We start from the raw sequence: 13896 nt of genomic DNA, 5'->3' as shown, positions 1-13896 counted from the left end.
CTATCTGTGCTTTGCCCTTTTGATTGCCTGGTTTCCTGTTTTGTTCCTGCATGGAGAATTTTCTCCCTCTTTTAACAACCCGGCGTGATTTATTATTCCAGCACAGGAAGAGAAAAAGGAGGCTGCTCAAATTAAAAGCAAGGAGGGAGGATAAATGGAAGGGAAAGGGCCACGCAGGCGAACGTAGATCTGAAATTTAAACTCAGTGAAAGAAAAAAAATGGGGATGTTTACCTTTTAGCTCTCTTGATGCTACACTGGGAGAAAACAAAGCCAAAGGAGAAGGCGAGCCTTCTCTCAGAGGTACACCCACAGCTGCTAATCAGCGGCACGGCCTCTGGCAGGCGGCTTCACTGCTTACAGGCTTTTTCCTCTCCCATTCCTCAGCTGTCTGTCAGTTTAGATTAAAAACTTGGTGGGGAGGGAGGTTCTCTTGCTTTTTGGTTTACAGAGCACCTAACAAAATGGGACTATAAAGTTTGTTGAAATATCTGGAAATACTGCAACTGAAAGAACACTTCGTACTAATTCCTGATGGGCTTCCTAGGACCATATTTGCTTCTGAAATGCTCTATTATGTTGTGAGAGAAATGTGATTGAACCTTGTAATGGCACTGAATCAGAAAACAGAGGTTCCCTCCAATTCCTCCTGTGATTAGCGAGCAACTAATAGCAAAACGGCAGCAGTATTTATTCTTAACCTTTGCACAAGGCATTGTGATTTCTATATAAACACAGAAGTTTCTTTCAACTACAGGAGAGTATTATCATAAATCTCCAAAAGCCAATGCAATTTCACATCACAGCTGATGTTTTCAGTATATATTTCGTATTCCAACAAAAACCTGCCTTCAGCCAGTGCTTCATGCTTGAATGAGGAAAGCAAACTGCAATACTGGTAAACATGGCTGAGCAGAAGGAATGTTAAGGGGGCTGTTGAGAAGAACTTGCATTACAATTCTTGCATTGCTGTGCTATTATGGTAAAAGATTGTGGTATGTGCTTGGCCATACACATATCGAGAAAAACTGGCCACCTGCATATGCAGCAATGAACTGTTCAAAGAGCTCTGTGGGCAGCCCTATCTAGGTTTTCTCGGTGACTTGTTACCAGCCTCATAAACTAATATATTACAGAGATACATTTAGAGATATACGTCCTCTGGAAGTGGAAAAAACCACCTGTGACTCGGCAGCTCTGAAGTCACCTTTATTTCATCTGACTTTTGGATTTTAAGCAAAAGCATGTCTGTTCCAAGACACATGCTACAGCCTCAAGGAGTTCTCAACATCCCATTTCAGCATCAACTTCCGAGACACCTTAAGCCAGTTTGAGTGTCTAACAGCCCGGCATTTATTTTAAACAGTTTTATGTCACTGCATGCATGCCGTGCAGGAAGCTTTCACAAGTAATTAAAAAAAAAAAAATCAACCTAATCATTAAAACCAGAACTTAGAATATTTCCACTGTGGTTCCTGAGATTGCAGGATTCCAGATTCCTAGCAGACGCAGAAAGTAATTGCTGTAATAGCTTCAGAAGGCCCTTGGTGGCACCCCAGGAAAGCACACCTGAACTACTCTCGCCCTGGAGGAACTCACATTAACATAGACAAAGAACTCTGAAACACAAAGTTAATTCCAGATGAATGTCCAAAGTGGATCAGATGTCACTAAGCATATGGACAACCCTCACCAGGCTGGAAAATCATCTCCTCGCTCAGATCTCAGCCCAACCACAATCTTTCCCTGGAGGCCCTCACAAAGCCAGCCTTACCCGGAACCATCTTCTGAAGGTGGCTGGGGAGGGGAATAGCTCACTCTCTGACTTCGCTCCATCTTTGGCCACTTCTTCCCAAACCAGAAGGACTGCAGAAGGTAAGGTAGCAGTTATCAGAGTGGCAGCACCAGCTGACTCCACACATTGGTATTTCTAAAATATGTGTTTCCCAGCATCACTTTATTGGGAAAAGCTGTTAGGTTTCACTCAGAAGTAGGTTTTGGATCTCCTGGAAGTGGTGAGAACTGTAAGTGAACAAAACAAGGAAGAAGCATTTTAAAAAGAACCCAGAATGTATTTTATAAATGCCTGTCTTCATGGTTTCTTTGCCCCTTTACTCGCAAAGGTTGGCAGCAGCTGTTCAACAGACACTAGCATGATGGAAACAAAAACTGCTGCAGAAATCAAATTTGAAGACCACTGGAAAATAAATTCATGCAACTTAGCATGAAAAAAAGAAATAAAGCACAGTCATGTTCCCTGTGAATGCAAGTGAAGGTGGCTTCTTCTGAGGCCTCTAATATATCTAAACTAATCAATCCATGGATCAGGTCTCCACCATGTGGCCAACGCTCCTCCTCCCCAAAATGAAGTTTCAGGTTGGGCTCCTTGTCTGTTTTCAGATGAGCCTTATTGAATGTCATCTAGGTTAGGTTTTGTGAACTGAATCTTTGCGAATGAAATTTTGTGTCTGATTATATCCTTTCTTCCAAATGCTTTAGGTGCCCCTGCACTTACCTGAAATTTCACTAATGATTTGATAAAGCCCTGATTACAGAATGACAGAAGATATCCCCATTAGTGATTTAATCTTAAACAATTCATTCTTCAAAACAGTATATTAGTTAAGCCTTACCATTTCCTGCTATGACTTCCCAACAAAAAGAGTGAAGGGTATTGGGATAGACTTCAATTAAAAATGGGCTCTTAATCTGTCGTATACCTTAATAAAGTGCAAAGAAAGCTAGAAAGAAGAAGCATCAGCTTACATTATCACAGCCATCAGGGTATGCTCAATTCCTTGGTTATAAATTGCAGTTAATCTCTAATATGTAAAAACTGATTAATTAGTAAGTATTAAGAGATACATGGCAGGATTTTTAATTGCATCAAGGAGATTAATTAAAGAGCAAATACTGCATAACTGATGTTCAGAAGTTAGAGGTTTTGTCTTCTTGTTTTTTTGAAGTGGACATTCTCATTTTCCTATCCCTCTGGTTGCCTCAGAATTATGTGTTCACCAAGTACCCTTATGCAGATCATGAGTTAATCATTCACTATAGTAAAACATCACTGATGATACAACTCATCACATTTTCTTCCCTGTAAGGTTTCAACAGAGTGAGATGACAAATATTTTGTCACTGTAGTCCTTCAAAATATTGTGAAAGTTACTTTTCTGCATGGATTGTGTAGGGGAATAATAATAAGCTCATTTATTCCACTGTTAATGTTCAAAAATTGAGTTAACATTAGCAAAGATGAAAAACAATGCACATAAAAAAAAATAAAATACCATTCTACTTAGCGGTCACAGATAGGATGAGAAAACGACTCTTTTTAAAGGGAAAAGAGAGAGTTTCCTACGTGACAGTTAAATTAATTTCTCACTGGAGTTTGAAGAAGCACTTCATGTGTAAGTGGAATAATTTATTTTCATGGTTTTCCTTGCCTCAAGAGTCTTTAGAAAGTCATGACCAACTACTGACAAATACAGTCATTCACCAGGCAGATCAGAGAAACTGTTCTTCTTATGAGACCTTTAGGACAAGCACAGTCTAAGAAGCACCAGCACATGGAAACCAAATGCAAAACCTTTTTTCTTCCCAAATTTAAATAATAAAACAGTTAATTTTCACAATGAAGACGAAAGGAAGCCGTGACTGCAGAGCTTTATCACTGTACAGAAGTGCCATCTACCATGCATGTAACATAGTGCCCAAATCATGTATTTAGATATGCATAAGACCCCATTAACAACAACAGTAGCTGTAATTTAGACAGGGCCTAAACAGGGCAGTCTAGATAGGACGTTTTACTGATAATACATTTGCAGTAGTATCTTTACAAATAATGCATCTTGTAATAAAGGCAACTTCAGCTATCAGCAGGAATATAAAACCAAAGAAAGCCTGGGAAAAAAAAAACTATTGGAACACAGTCGTTAAGAGCTTTAATTACCCATAGCTTTTCTGGGAACAACTCAGGAGCTTTCTGTGGGTGCACGCATAACGTGCCTTTGCTGTATCTTCAGAAAGGAACAACTTCAAAGAGAGACCACGCTTTCCCCAACAGGACATACACCATTATGGAACCATCTGCTACTTTGTAATAGTACTTCTAAAGTAAATGAAAGAAGAAACAGCTCTACAGAAGATAAGGCCACTGCAGTGGAATCACAAAACCAGATTTAATGTAATTCTTGAAATGTAACAGGTTTTAAATTTCTACCAATGTGCCTAACTGCAACTTATACAAAATTTTAATGTTTACAGTGTCACATAAGGCAATTCCGGGTGAAGCTGTTACTTAAGAAGACTGTGTAAATATTGAGTTATCTGCATGACCTGACTTATCCTGCCCCCTTCTTGATTATTCCACTCAGAAGAGAGGATGTTCAGCCAGAACAGTCAGCAAGTTTTAAAGCATACGAATTATTGTGTATTATCACATTTTATCACTAAAAAAGTCAGAGGCTGATGGCTCTTTCGTGAGCTACATTCCCATTCATGTGCATATGCTTTGGAAAGTTATTTCCTTTTCATTTCCCATCTGTTCATAGAAAATATCTTGTTTTCCCAGCAACTTTTATTAACCTTGGCCTTTGTAACCAAACACCTTTCCCTGCTGCCCATTTTTTTCAGCAGTTCAAGCTGTAGCAGGCTTTGTACTGGTCTCACCCTGCACTAGATAATTCTCACTGTCTTGCTGTTTTAATCAATATAGAAAACCAGTAACAGCTTAAGTGCTATTAAGCTCACAGTAACGTCAGCTTCCAGGACTCAAGTGTTGAGAGAAACAGGTCTCCATCCACCCCAGTTCTGGGGCAGCAAGAATGAAAAGCAGCTACTGCATAAGGAGCTTATGCAGTCACCTCCCCAGCAGCATTTTGATCTTGCCTCCCATTTTGAATGTACAGGCCACTGCCATTTCCTTCTGAAGGTAAGCCTTTAGAGGACCACCAGTTTTATTTCCTCCATAGCTTCCGCCAAGCAGTGTGGATGCTCTCTGTAACAGGCTTAGCAAGTCAGTTTAATAGCTAAATTCTAACCGGTATTTCTGCACTGTGTCTTCTTAAATAGCCACTGGCATGAGGCAGGCTCTTCCTTTTAAAAAAAAAGTTTGTAGGGAGATTCACATTGAAAGGATTCATCTATAAGCAGCACATGGACAGACTCACAACTGAACAGTAGTTAAATTCTGATTATTCCAGATACCTCATCTTGTTTTTCTTTCAAAAAGTGTTTATGAAATGCAAGCTTAAGACTTATCTACAATAAGGAAATTCAGCTTCCATAACTTGTAGTCCAAGCGTTCCCTTGTGTGCATGGCTATCAGACTCAGGAAAGATACTGTGCATAAAAACCTGTGGGTCCATAAACTCTGAACTGGTGCTAGTTAAGCTGCAGAACTAGCCTCTTTCCCCACCAGCCCAAATGCAAGAGGGGGGTGAGTCAGCACCCAAAAAACGTGTAGAAAACACTCTTTCCCCAGCCAAGCCTGGTATAGGGGGAACATAGTATACAAGTACTACCTATCTCAAGAAACAAGCTTTCTCTTTGAACAGCCCAGGTGCTTTAGGTGTTCCTGCTATATCCTATAATGCTCAAAAAGAAACAACTGCTCTAACTATGGAAGCATGGTACTTTGAGGTGCCATAAGAAAACATTGATGGTATCAAAGCTAAGTGGAGATCAGATGCTGCATGCAGGATGTGAAAAGACTGATGATCTTTGTTATGAAGTACAAAGAACCAGAGATGGTATCACCTCTGGGTCACAGGATTAAGCCAAGATTCACTTACAAATTCTGGGGAGCAAGTAGCTTCAAAGAATGAGGGTGATTTTCAGTCGCTTCTACTTTAGTTGATAAAGACATTTTTCCACTTCCCATTTTTCCACTTTCTATTTCAAATAAGTTGTCACAAATACTACACCATTTTATAACACCTGTTAGCCATTCCCAGATAGGGTTGCATTTTAATAACTGATAGAGAGGCAGGCACATACACTTCAGTTAGTAATATGATTTAGGATGCCTATTTGATAGAATTCCCAAGTGGAAAAAACACAGACCAAAAAGCCAAGTCATCTGTACACACTGGAATTTAAGTGTTTATTTAAGAAGTAAACCTTTGGGCACATTGCAATTTAAAAAAGGAAAAAATACAAAGAAGAATCTATTAGATTAGGCAGTCAAAACCCAGCAATATTACAAGCTGTTTATATACCAACATTTACATTATTTAAAACAAGTGGCATGTCACCAACATGTAAAACATACTTCAAAAGTTTAAAAAAATCAAGCTGACTTTTGAAGGATACAAGTCTACCACATGTGTGAACATGGGTTTGGTCATTCAGTTCAAATCCCCTCTTGCACTGAAATGTTCAGTCTTCAAGTTATACAAGTGGATAGCTAGCAGCTGTTGCTATTCCACAGTGGTTCTTCCTGTCCTTGGCCATGTAGATATATCCTTTGTCACCCCACTTCTCACCCCAGCTGAAAACAGAAGTAAAGGGTTTGTTTTCATATTCAGAAGATACTTATTTACCCCCCAATAAGTGTTTACATTGAAAACTGCTGCCTTCCATATTTGTGGAGAAAAATCAAGATAGCTGCAGCCAAACTAAAGTGCTTTCCAGCAATTAAATGCATGTTACAGAAGAGGCACCCCAAGCTCACAGAAATAAAGAGTGCAGCCATCCTCTCACTAGGTAGAGACCTTGATGTGCAATCCTGGATTACAGGTGCCTTAAGCTCAGACACTGCTCCTAGCCAACTTTAAGGGAGGACCAAGACTGCAAGCAGCATTTGAGGGTGGTGCCTCAGTAATGCTGAGAACATCAGACAAGCTCATGTGATGTGCCCTTTGGCATTAATTTATTGTTTTCCCTTCCACCTAGGAGGTAACTCCATCTCTAAAGTTCAAGTGTTACTCTATTTCACACAAATGAGCAGCACAGCTTCCAAAAAATCCATTATACCCCCACAACCTGGTTTCCTCCTGCTCCCCTCTGCTCCATCACTTTAACATCTACTAGCTTCATGGCCTGTTCTAGTACTGAGCTCCCTTGAATTAACTGAAAAAGCAGAAGAATGAGTTTGCTGCTTTGGGCCTAGCTTATTAGGCTGCCAGCAGCATGAGTCAGGTTTAACTTCTGTCATACAATACAATCTGAGAACAGTCTCCAGATTTTCCACACACCAGTTTTAATTACTGTTGTCTCCCTACCCCCCACTACAAGTGACAAACTACCTTCCCTTTTCCCCAACCCCTAAAGGACAAGGCACAGAAAGAGATCTTACCTGTTCTTAACAATCCAGTATTTCTTCCCATCTACATCTTCCCCCTCAAAGCCATAACCTACAACCAGAACACCATGGTCCAGGTCCTCACTGCTGCAGTCTGGTTCATAGTAGATACCTGCAGAGGCATAAATTCACATGTGAACATGCTCATCTATAGGAAACCCTTCTCCCTCACCAGAAGCTTTGTGTATTTCAAATGAAATATTGCACAGCTTCTTGATAGTCAGAGAAAGGAGTCATAAGTGCAGTGTATCATGGCAGAAATTGAGGGACAAGTACACACATATGCAAGAGAAGTACAGAGTGTGGAGAACCTGGCTAGAATTAAAAGGACTCCTGATTACATCCTATGTCACATAGTTCTTTTTTCACCTATTAAACTGAAGGATAATGAATATTATTAGTATTCAAAAAAGTTCTCTGCATGCAAGTTGCTAACAAATCCCCACCTGACTGATAGAACTGGAATGAAGAGTGGCCTGCATCAATAGCAACAGACACTGGACCCACAGCTGCTACTGCTTTCATGAGAGCTCTTTCATGTCCTTGAGGGATGTCAACAAAGCCAGTGTCATTAGCAGCACTGTACTCTGCCTTGTAGCGACAATCTTCATCATCCTAAATAAAGAAAGCCCTAGTTATTACATAGTTTTCCACTTAACACATAGGTGAGCACAGGAACTACCAGACATTCTGTGACTTTGCTGCCTTGAAAAAAAAGGAATTGAAGAGGATCCAATTGCTTCAGCAGTGCTTTGAAATGAGAAGAGCAGAGGAAGAACACACAAGCTGCTTTTGAGTTTCTCAAAGGTACAGAAAAAGCAAAGGACAGTGGGGCCCAAAAGGAAAGCTTTACTGGGATGCAAAGGACCATCACATCCCGGAACCCTGCCTTCTTTGGTGGGCAGGACAAATCTCTCTTCCAGCAGGAAAGAAGCCCAGAATGCATTAATGGGCAATGGAAGAGAGCCAAGTATTCACTAATTACTAAGCAATCCAGAAACTGCTCATTGAACAAACACTCAAAATCCAAAGTTTTAGTCTGTCCTAGTTTGAAAAACCGTACAGAATATTTTCAAGTTAGTCATTGGTATTATGACCTTACATACAGCATTCATGTATTTTGTGCTTCTTCACATTATCTTTTTTTACAACGAAGCCTAAGCTGTTGGTGCCACAGGCATTTACCTCAGGAAAGAGGCCTAGTTTGGAAGTCAGGCCACGTGAAATTGAAACAGATCGAAGTTAAGCACATCCCTCCCTTACCCATGTGGTAAGATTAGTACTTAAGTTGCCTCCCCTCAACTAAAGGAACAGAGAGTACACCTCAGTTGCTTACTTTTTGTACTCAGCAAGTTAGGCGTTTCCTACAACCAACTGGGATCTCTGGAAGCGCCAAGATTAGGAAAAAATTGAGATTACAGGGATGCAGGGGAACAGGAACCCAAATCCAAAGGCTTTGTTGCTTGCAACAAATGGCATTGCTATTGCCCATTCAGTCAACACAAAGTAAGCTGCAAGGAAAGATACTTTATAGTGAACAGAACTCCAAGTGGTAAAAAGCCAAAACCATGGGCTCTCAAGTGATACCACAATTTACTACTGCTCTTTTGTCTTCTTGGGTCTGTAACTTTTGGTAGATCATTAGAGATATTTTAGAAGTCTGCCCACTATCTGCATTTATGCACATTTAGTCCAGAAGTAGAACTTAAGGCATTGCCAACAGCTATTGTTAAAAAACAAATTACACCAGCTGCAAGAATTAGCTGGTCTACAGGTAGCAACCCCATAATAGCTCAGTTATGGGAAGCTGAATTGCATCCCTACAACTAAGTAGCACCGTTGACAAGGGCTAGGTCCTGGTTTGGTGTGTCAACCAAGATAAGGCATGATGTCTGATAGGAAGGCAGCAGTGAGGGGGGGGAATAAAAATACTTGCTCTAGTTTTTTCCAACTGGTCTGATAAGATTTTGACCTCAAAGACCAGTGCAGTACTATTCCTAATGGGGCTAGCAGTCATTCTAGTTTTCTTAGGAAAGATGCAACAGGAAGAACACATGTCCTGATTACTCCTTAGACATCTTCCTTTCTAGGTATGAGTTTCCCAACACAGAGTTTGTCCACACAAAAGACGTGACACCTGCAATACAAGTTCAGTTATTACACTTACCTTTGCTGTGTATGGGTAGGAGTCCTCTGAATCAATTCCCCCATTATCCTGCACATACTGGAAAGCCTGGTCCATAAGACCACCATTACAGCCTTGATTCCCTTCAGGGCGAGAACAGTCCACCAGATTCTGCTCACTCAGTGAAACAAGTTTGCCAGTTTTTCTGAAGTGCTGCCCTTCAAGAGCTCCCGTTGTGCTGAAGGCCCAGCAAGAGCCACACTGACCCTGAAGTGAGAAATGGAATCACAAGTTACAAATCCAGAAAGACTGGGCAATTATAGTTCCCTTACCACTGATCTAAACATGAAAAATGCAAAAGCCACAAGACAACTTCAGTTTCACACTCCTAGCATGTACAAGTGAAGATACTACAGCCTTTTCAGTTCTTAGACATTTAGTACAGAACTCCTAAAAAACCTTAAAGGGGTACAGCAATTTTATCAAAGTGACACTTAATTTAGAAAGCTTGCACTACGTTTCATTAAACAAGTCCACAGTGTTTTTCCTCTATGGAAGTGGAGGTAGCATTTAGGAAACTGGACCTCTAACTGGTTAAAAATCCACCATCAAAGAATACCTGGTCTTTAACTGGAGTTACATATCCCTTCTCTCTCCAGTCTACTGATCGTGGCACTTCCAGGAAGTTGGGCTCAAGAAACTGGGATCCTCTGTACTTCCTTTCTGACTTCTTGTGTACATAGCCATTCATCAGCTGCCTGAACTCCTCGGTTGTCTGAAGAAAATTCAAGACATGCAGTCACTGTCTATTACACAACGCTGTTTAGAAAAGTATGTTTCATGCCTCTATACATACCATGTCACCAAACTGATTCATTCCCAACTTGTAGCTGTGTTTTCCTAACGTGTGATCCAGATTATGGAGTTCAATCATTTTCAGATTCTTCTCCCACACCACTCTCCTCCAGCTTTCCTCTCTCTGAGGGGCCAGAAAACAACATACTTCAAGGAGGCAATTCAAACAAAGTTCACTTGCACGGTATTATGCTTCGTTATGGCTTGTATACTCGGGCAAACGTAGGCTACTCGAATAGAAGTCCGAACGCTGTTTAAGAGATGGTCTTTTTGCCACCCTCGTTACAAAACCGCAGAGTACAGTACAGCTGAGTTGATGCACAAACACAGGAAAGGGACCGAGGAAGAGGGGGATTATCCTTCCCAGGCACAGACTATAGCCAGCGTTACAACAAAGCAGAGATGACTCAGCTAGCAGGGCCCAGATGAGTGCGCTCAGTGTTTGCCGAGCTGAGCACGTATCCCCGGGCGCTCACCTCATGGTAGTCCTTGCTGTGCCACGACTTCCACAGCTGCCAGTGGCCGTCCAGATCGGGGTCTACCCTCGGAGCGCCGAAGGCCAGGCCCAAGCAGAGGCAGAGGGTGGTCAGACACAGATTCATGCTGGCAGATCTGCCGGGAACAGAGGAACCGCGGTCAGAGGCAAGCCGCCCCGCGCTTCGCAGCCCCGAGCGCGGAGGGCGATGCCAGACCCGACACGAGCCTGTCTGCCGACACACAGCTTGTCCCCCGCTCCTTCGTAAGCCGATCACAGGAGAGAACGCGAACGGCGCACCCCAAACAAAGCCCTCCAGGGCGGACAGGCAGGGCGGCTGACCGCCCCCACCCCGCCTAGCCCTTCCCAGAGGCCCCATGAACTGACCCGCCTCTGCCCGTCCCCCTCCGGGAGCGGGGCCCTCGGCCGCGACCGTAAACAACCTCGGGCGGCAGGGCCAGAACGCGGGGCGGGTGGCCGGCAGCCTCCCGGGGAGGCGGCCCCTTGCCGGCGGGAGCCGCCCCGCCGCAGGACAAGGACGGAGCCGAGGCCCGCGGGACGCCGGCCCCCGCCCCGCGCTCTCCCGCCTCGCAGCCGCCGCTCACCTCGCTCGGCCCCGCCGCGCTCCTCCCGACTGCCCGGCCCGGCGGCGCCCGGCCCCCGAGGCCCCTCTTATACCCGCCGCGGCCGTGCCCGCCCCGCCGCGCCGATTGGCGGCCGCGCCGGGCCTCGCCCCGCCGGGCCGCGCTTCCCGCCGGGGCCCGGGCCGCGGCCCAGGGCGGGGGTCTGCGCCGGGGCGGGAGGCGTCGCCGCGGCTGCCCCCTGCGGGGCTGGCCGCCCTCAGCCGAGGGGAGCCGGCCCCGGCGCCGGGCGAGGGAAGCGGGGCAGCCGCTGCGCCGGGAGCTCCTGAAGAACGATGTGGGGCCACCCCGGGGGCATCCCGCGTCGCCGAAGCCGTTATGTTGGGCAGCGTTTGTCTAAGTATTTATTATGAGTGCCGGCAGGCTGGAGATAGTGGCTGCACGGTGAGCCGGTTGGAATTTAACCCAGGGAGGACTCAAAGCCGGCAAGTGGCAAACTAACGAAAAACAAGATGTGGAGAAAAAAGACAAAAATGGTGGGGCGTTTGCAGTTGCAGACCCAGCCGCTTCCCCGCATTCCCGCTGGCGGCTCTTGCTCAGGTCAGGGCGGCGAGGTGGCTCCCGTGCTGCGCCGAAGGTCTCCAGCCCTGTGCCCCCTCAGACTGGTGGCAGGCCGTGCCGCAGCCAGCTGCTGCCCGGGAGAGCTGCTGCCTTTGCAACCGCGCTGCGGGTTTTGTTAAGCATGGCAGGTGGGGCTGGCACCGAGCGGGTACGAGGGAGCATCTCCCACTGGGCAGGGTCCCAGTGGTGTGGCGGCTACACCGGTACAGGAAACATTTCCAGGAAAGTCCTTCTTATTCCCCCATAATTTAATATCTGAAAACTGCTTCTTCCTGCCTCTGGACCTGAGCCTGATAAGAGCCAGATATTTTACCACCAGTGTGGCTAGTGTTTTTATGCGTAGCATCCAGTAATATCTACTGGAAAACACTGTTCGTGACACCAAGAGTTGCAGCACAGCTGAGATATTAAAAGATTTACACATGGACTTGCTCCGCATCTATCCAGGAGTAGGCCGACTTTGATTTTCAACAGGGAACTTGCTTCTAGCAGAATAACTGCAAGAGCTGTGCAAGGTTCCCCTTAAACTCTTGTAAAGCCAGCATTGCTGATGACTTTAGCGTGCAAACTTGAAAGCACATATTTAGAGTAAAAAGCAGGGTTTGTAGACTGTTGCACAATAGCAAAAAGGAAGAAATATCATATGTGCTTCTCCCTTTTTTGATGTCTTAAGACACACGCTGTGTTGTTAAAACAAGCAATGCATGTTTCCTTACCCAGATTATCCTGGGAGCAGCCTTTGGTCCAAGGAAGCTCCACAGAGCCAAACACATAATGAGAAGTTGGAGAGGTTGTCTTGTCTTTCAAAGTACCCGTGCAAGTCTCCTGCCACTGAACCAGTGTACTGATTCCCCCCAAAATGTGTAAATACACCCAACAATGGTGCTCCTTGATTAGTCAGTAATCATAAGCAAGCCTTGTAAAACCTCTGAGAAAAGAAGATATTTGAAAGCTAAACCACTTATTAAGTGAAAGCTTGCATATGGACACCCCGGACTGATCTCTTGGGATGGTTTATACATGTGCAGCCATGTCACTTTGAGCAGGAATGTAAAACATGGAAAGGACTTCTTCACAATAGGACTGCAGCAAATGCACACTGGATGGATTACAATTTTTAGGAATTACTTGCTCATCATTTTCATATTTACTTGCTTTGCAAAGCTGTGTTATAAAATTTCTTTGTGGTTGCAATTTCTTAAAGTTTTTGTTTTGCCTTAAGTTGTTACACAGCTAGTGGCTGACTGACGATACAGACATCATAGAAACATCTTCTGAAAGGAAGAAAAAGTGTGACATGCACTGCAACAATCAACATTGCAGGCTTGCACAAATTAGAATAATTAATAGTGTGTGTAGCTTTGAAAAATTAAGCTAGATATCCTTGTGCTTTCTGTTCGACCATTTGTATTTCCAGTTGTCAAACAACAGTTTCAAGACCAGCCTTTTCTAAGGAACATTACCCATTTCCATATTGGTAAAGGAAAATGAAAATGCATGCATGGAGTAAGATTATGTGTTTGTACCTTTCCAGCATGAAACTTTTCACTACCTAACCATTTCACATGTAAATACCTCATGAGAGTTAGAGGAACTTCATACAGTTTAACTAACTCATAGTTAGGTTTTTTGTGGGTTTTTTTTTGAGTTGTGTGGGATTTGAAAAGTTTTTACTTAACAGCTTTTTGCTGATATTTTCTGTGCAATGGGACTTCTCAGTCCTATTTATGTTAGCTTTGTTTCTGTTATTGTATCTGATACCAGCTGAGCGTTGAAAGGCTACAATTAAGTTCTCAATGAACTATGTATGAGGACTTCTTTTCTAAAAGGGCAAGATGTTTAGCTGGCATGACAGGAGGTAAGGTCAAAATTACAGAAGGTCTTGCACCATAAATCACATGTCTGCTGCTCTGTAATGTGCTTTGAGA

General features: G+C 43.7%; 1 protein-coding gene across 2 annotated transcripts; it reads right to left on the bottom strand.

The window, feature by feature from the left end:
* Positions 1 to 6083: 6083 nt before the first annotated feature.
* On the bottom strand, positions 6084 to 11499 carry CTSL (cathepsin L). Of its 2 annotated transcripts, none has more exons than XM_072860078.1 (8): positions 11372 to 11499; positions 10768 to 10903; positions 10293 to 10415; positions 10056 to 10211; positions 9479 to 9703; positions 7758 to 7926; positions 7306 to 7423; positions 6084 to 6498 (listed from the first exon to the last, which is right to left on the bottom strand). In XM_072860078.1, the coding sequence occupies exons 2-8, from the start codon at positions 10891 to 10893 to the stop codon at positions 6399 to 6401; spliced, it is 1017 nt and encodes a 338-aa protein (XP_072716179.1). In that variant the 5' UTR covers positions 10894 to 10903; positions 11372 to 11499; the 3' UTR covers positions 6084 to 6398. The 2 variants fall into 2 exon arrangements, with proteins under 2 accessions (XP_072716179.1, XP_072716180.1); XM_072860079.1 differs by lacking the exon at positions 11372 to 11499 and adding an exon at positions 11154 to 11362.
* Positions 11500 to 13896: the final 2397 nt, after the last annotated feature.

Source organism: Ciconia boyciana, chromosome 4 (genome assembly GCF_034638445.1).
Source record: "Ciconia boyciana chromosome 4, ASM3463844v1, whole genome shotgun sequence".
In the NCBI taxonomy this organism is placed as follows: Eukaryota; Metazoa; Chordata; class Aves; order Ciconiiformes; family Ciconiidae; genus Ciconia; species Ciconia boyciana.
The sequence above is the reverse complement of the archived record's forward strand: the minus strand, read 5'-3'. Positions and strand labels throughout refer to the sequence as shown.

What these genes read in the sequence shown, in the direction of transcription:
- CTSL (XM_072860078.1), bottom strand. Translation starts at nt 10,893, where the DNA reads ATGAATCTGTGTCTGACCACCCTCTGCCTCTGCTTGGGCCTGGCCTTC. An exon ending in CCTACCCATACACAGCAAAG is followed by an intron (nt 7,927 to 9,478) that starts GTAAGTGTAATA and finishes TTCTTTATTTAG; the next exon opens with GATGATGAAGATTGTCGCTA. An exon ending in TACTGGATTGTTAAGAACAG is followed by an intron (nt 6,499 to 7,305) that starts GTAAGATCTCTT and finishes TTCTGTTTTCAG; the next exon opens with CTGGGGTGAGAAGTGGGGTG.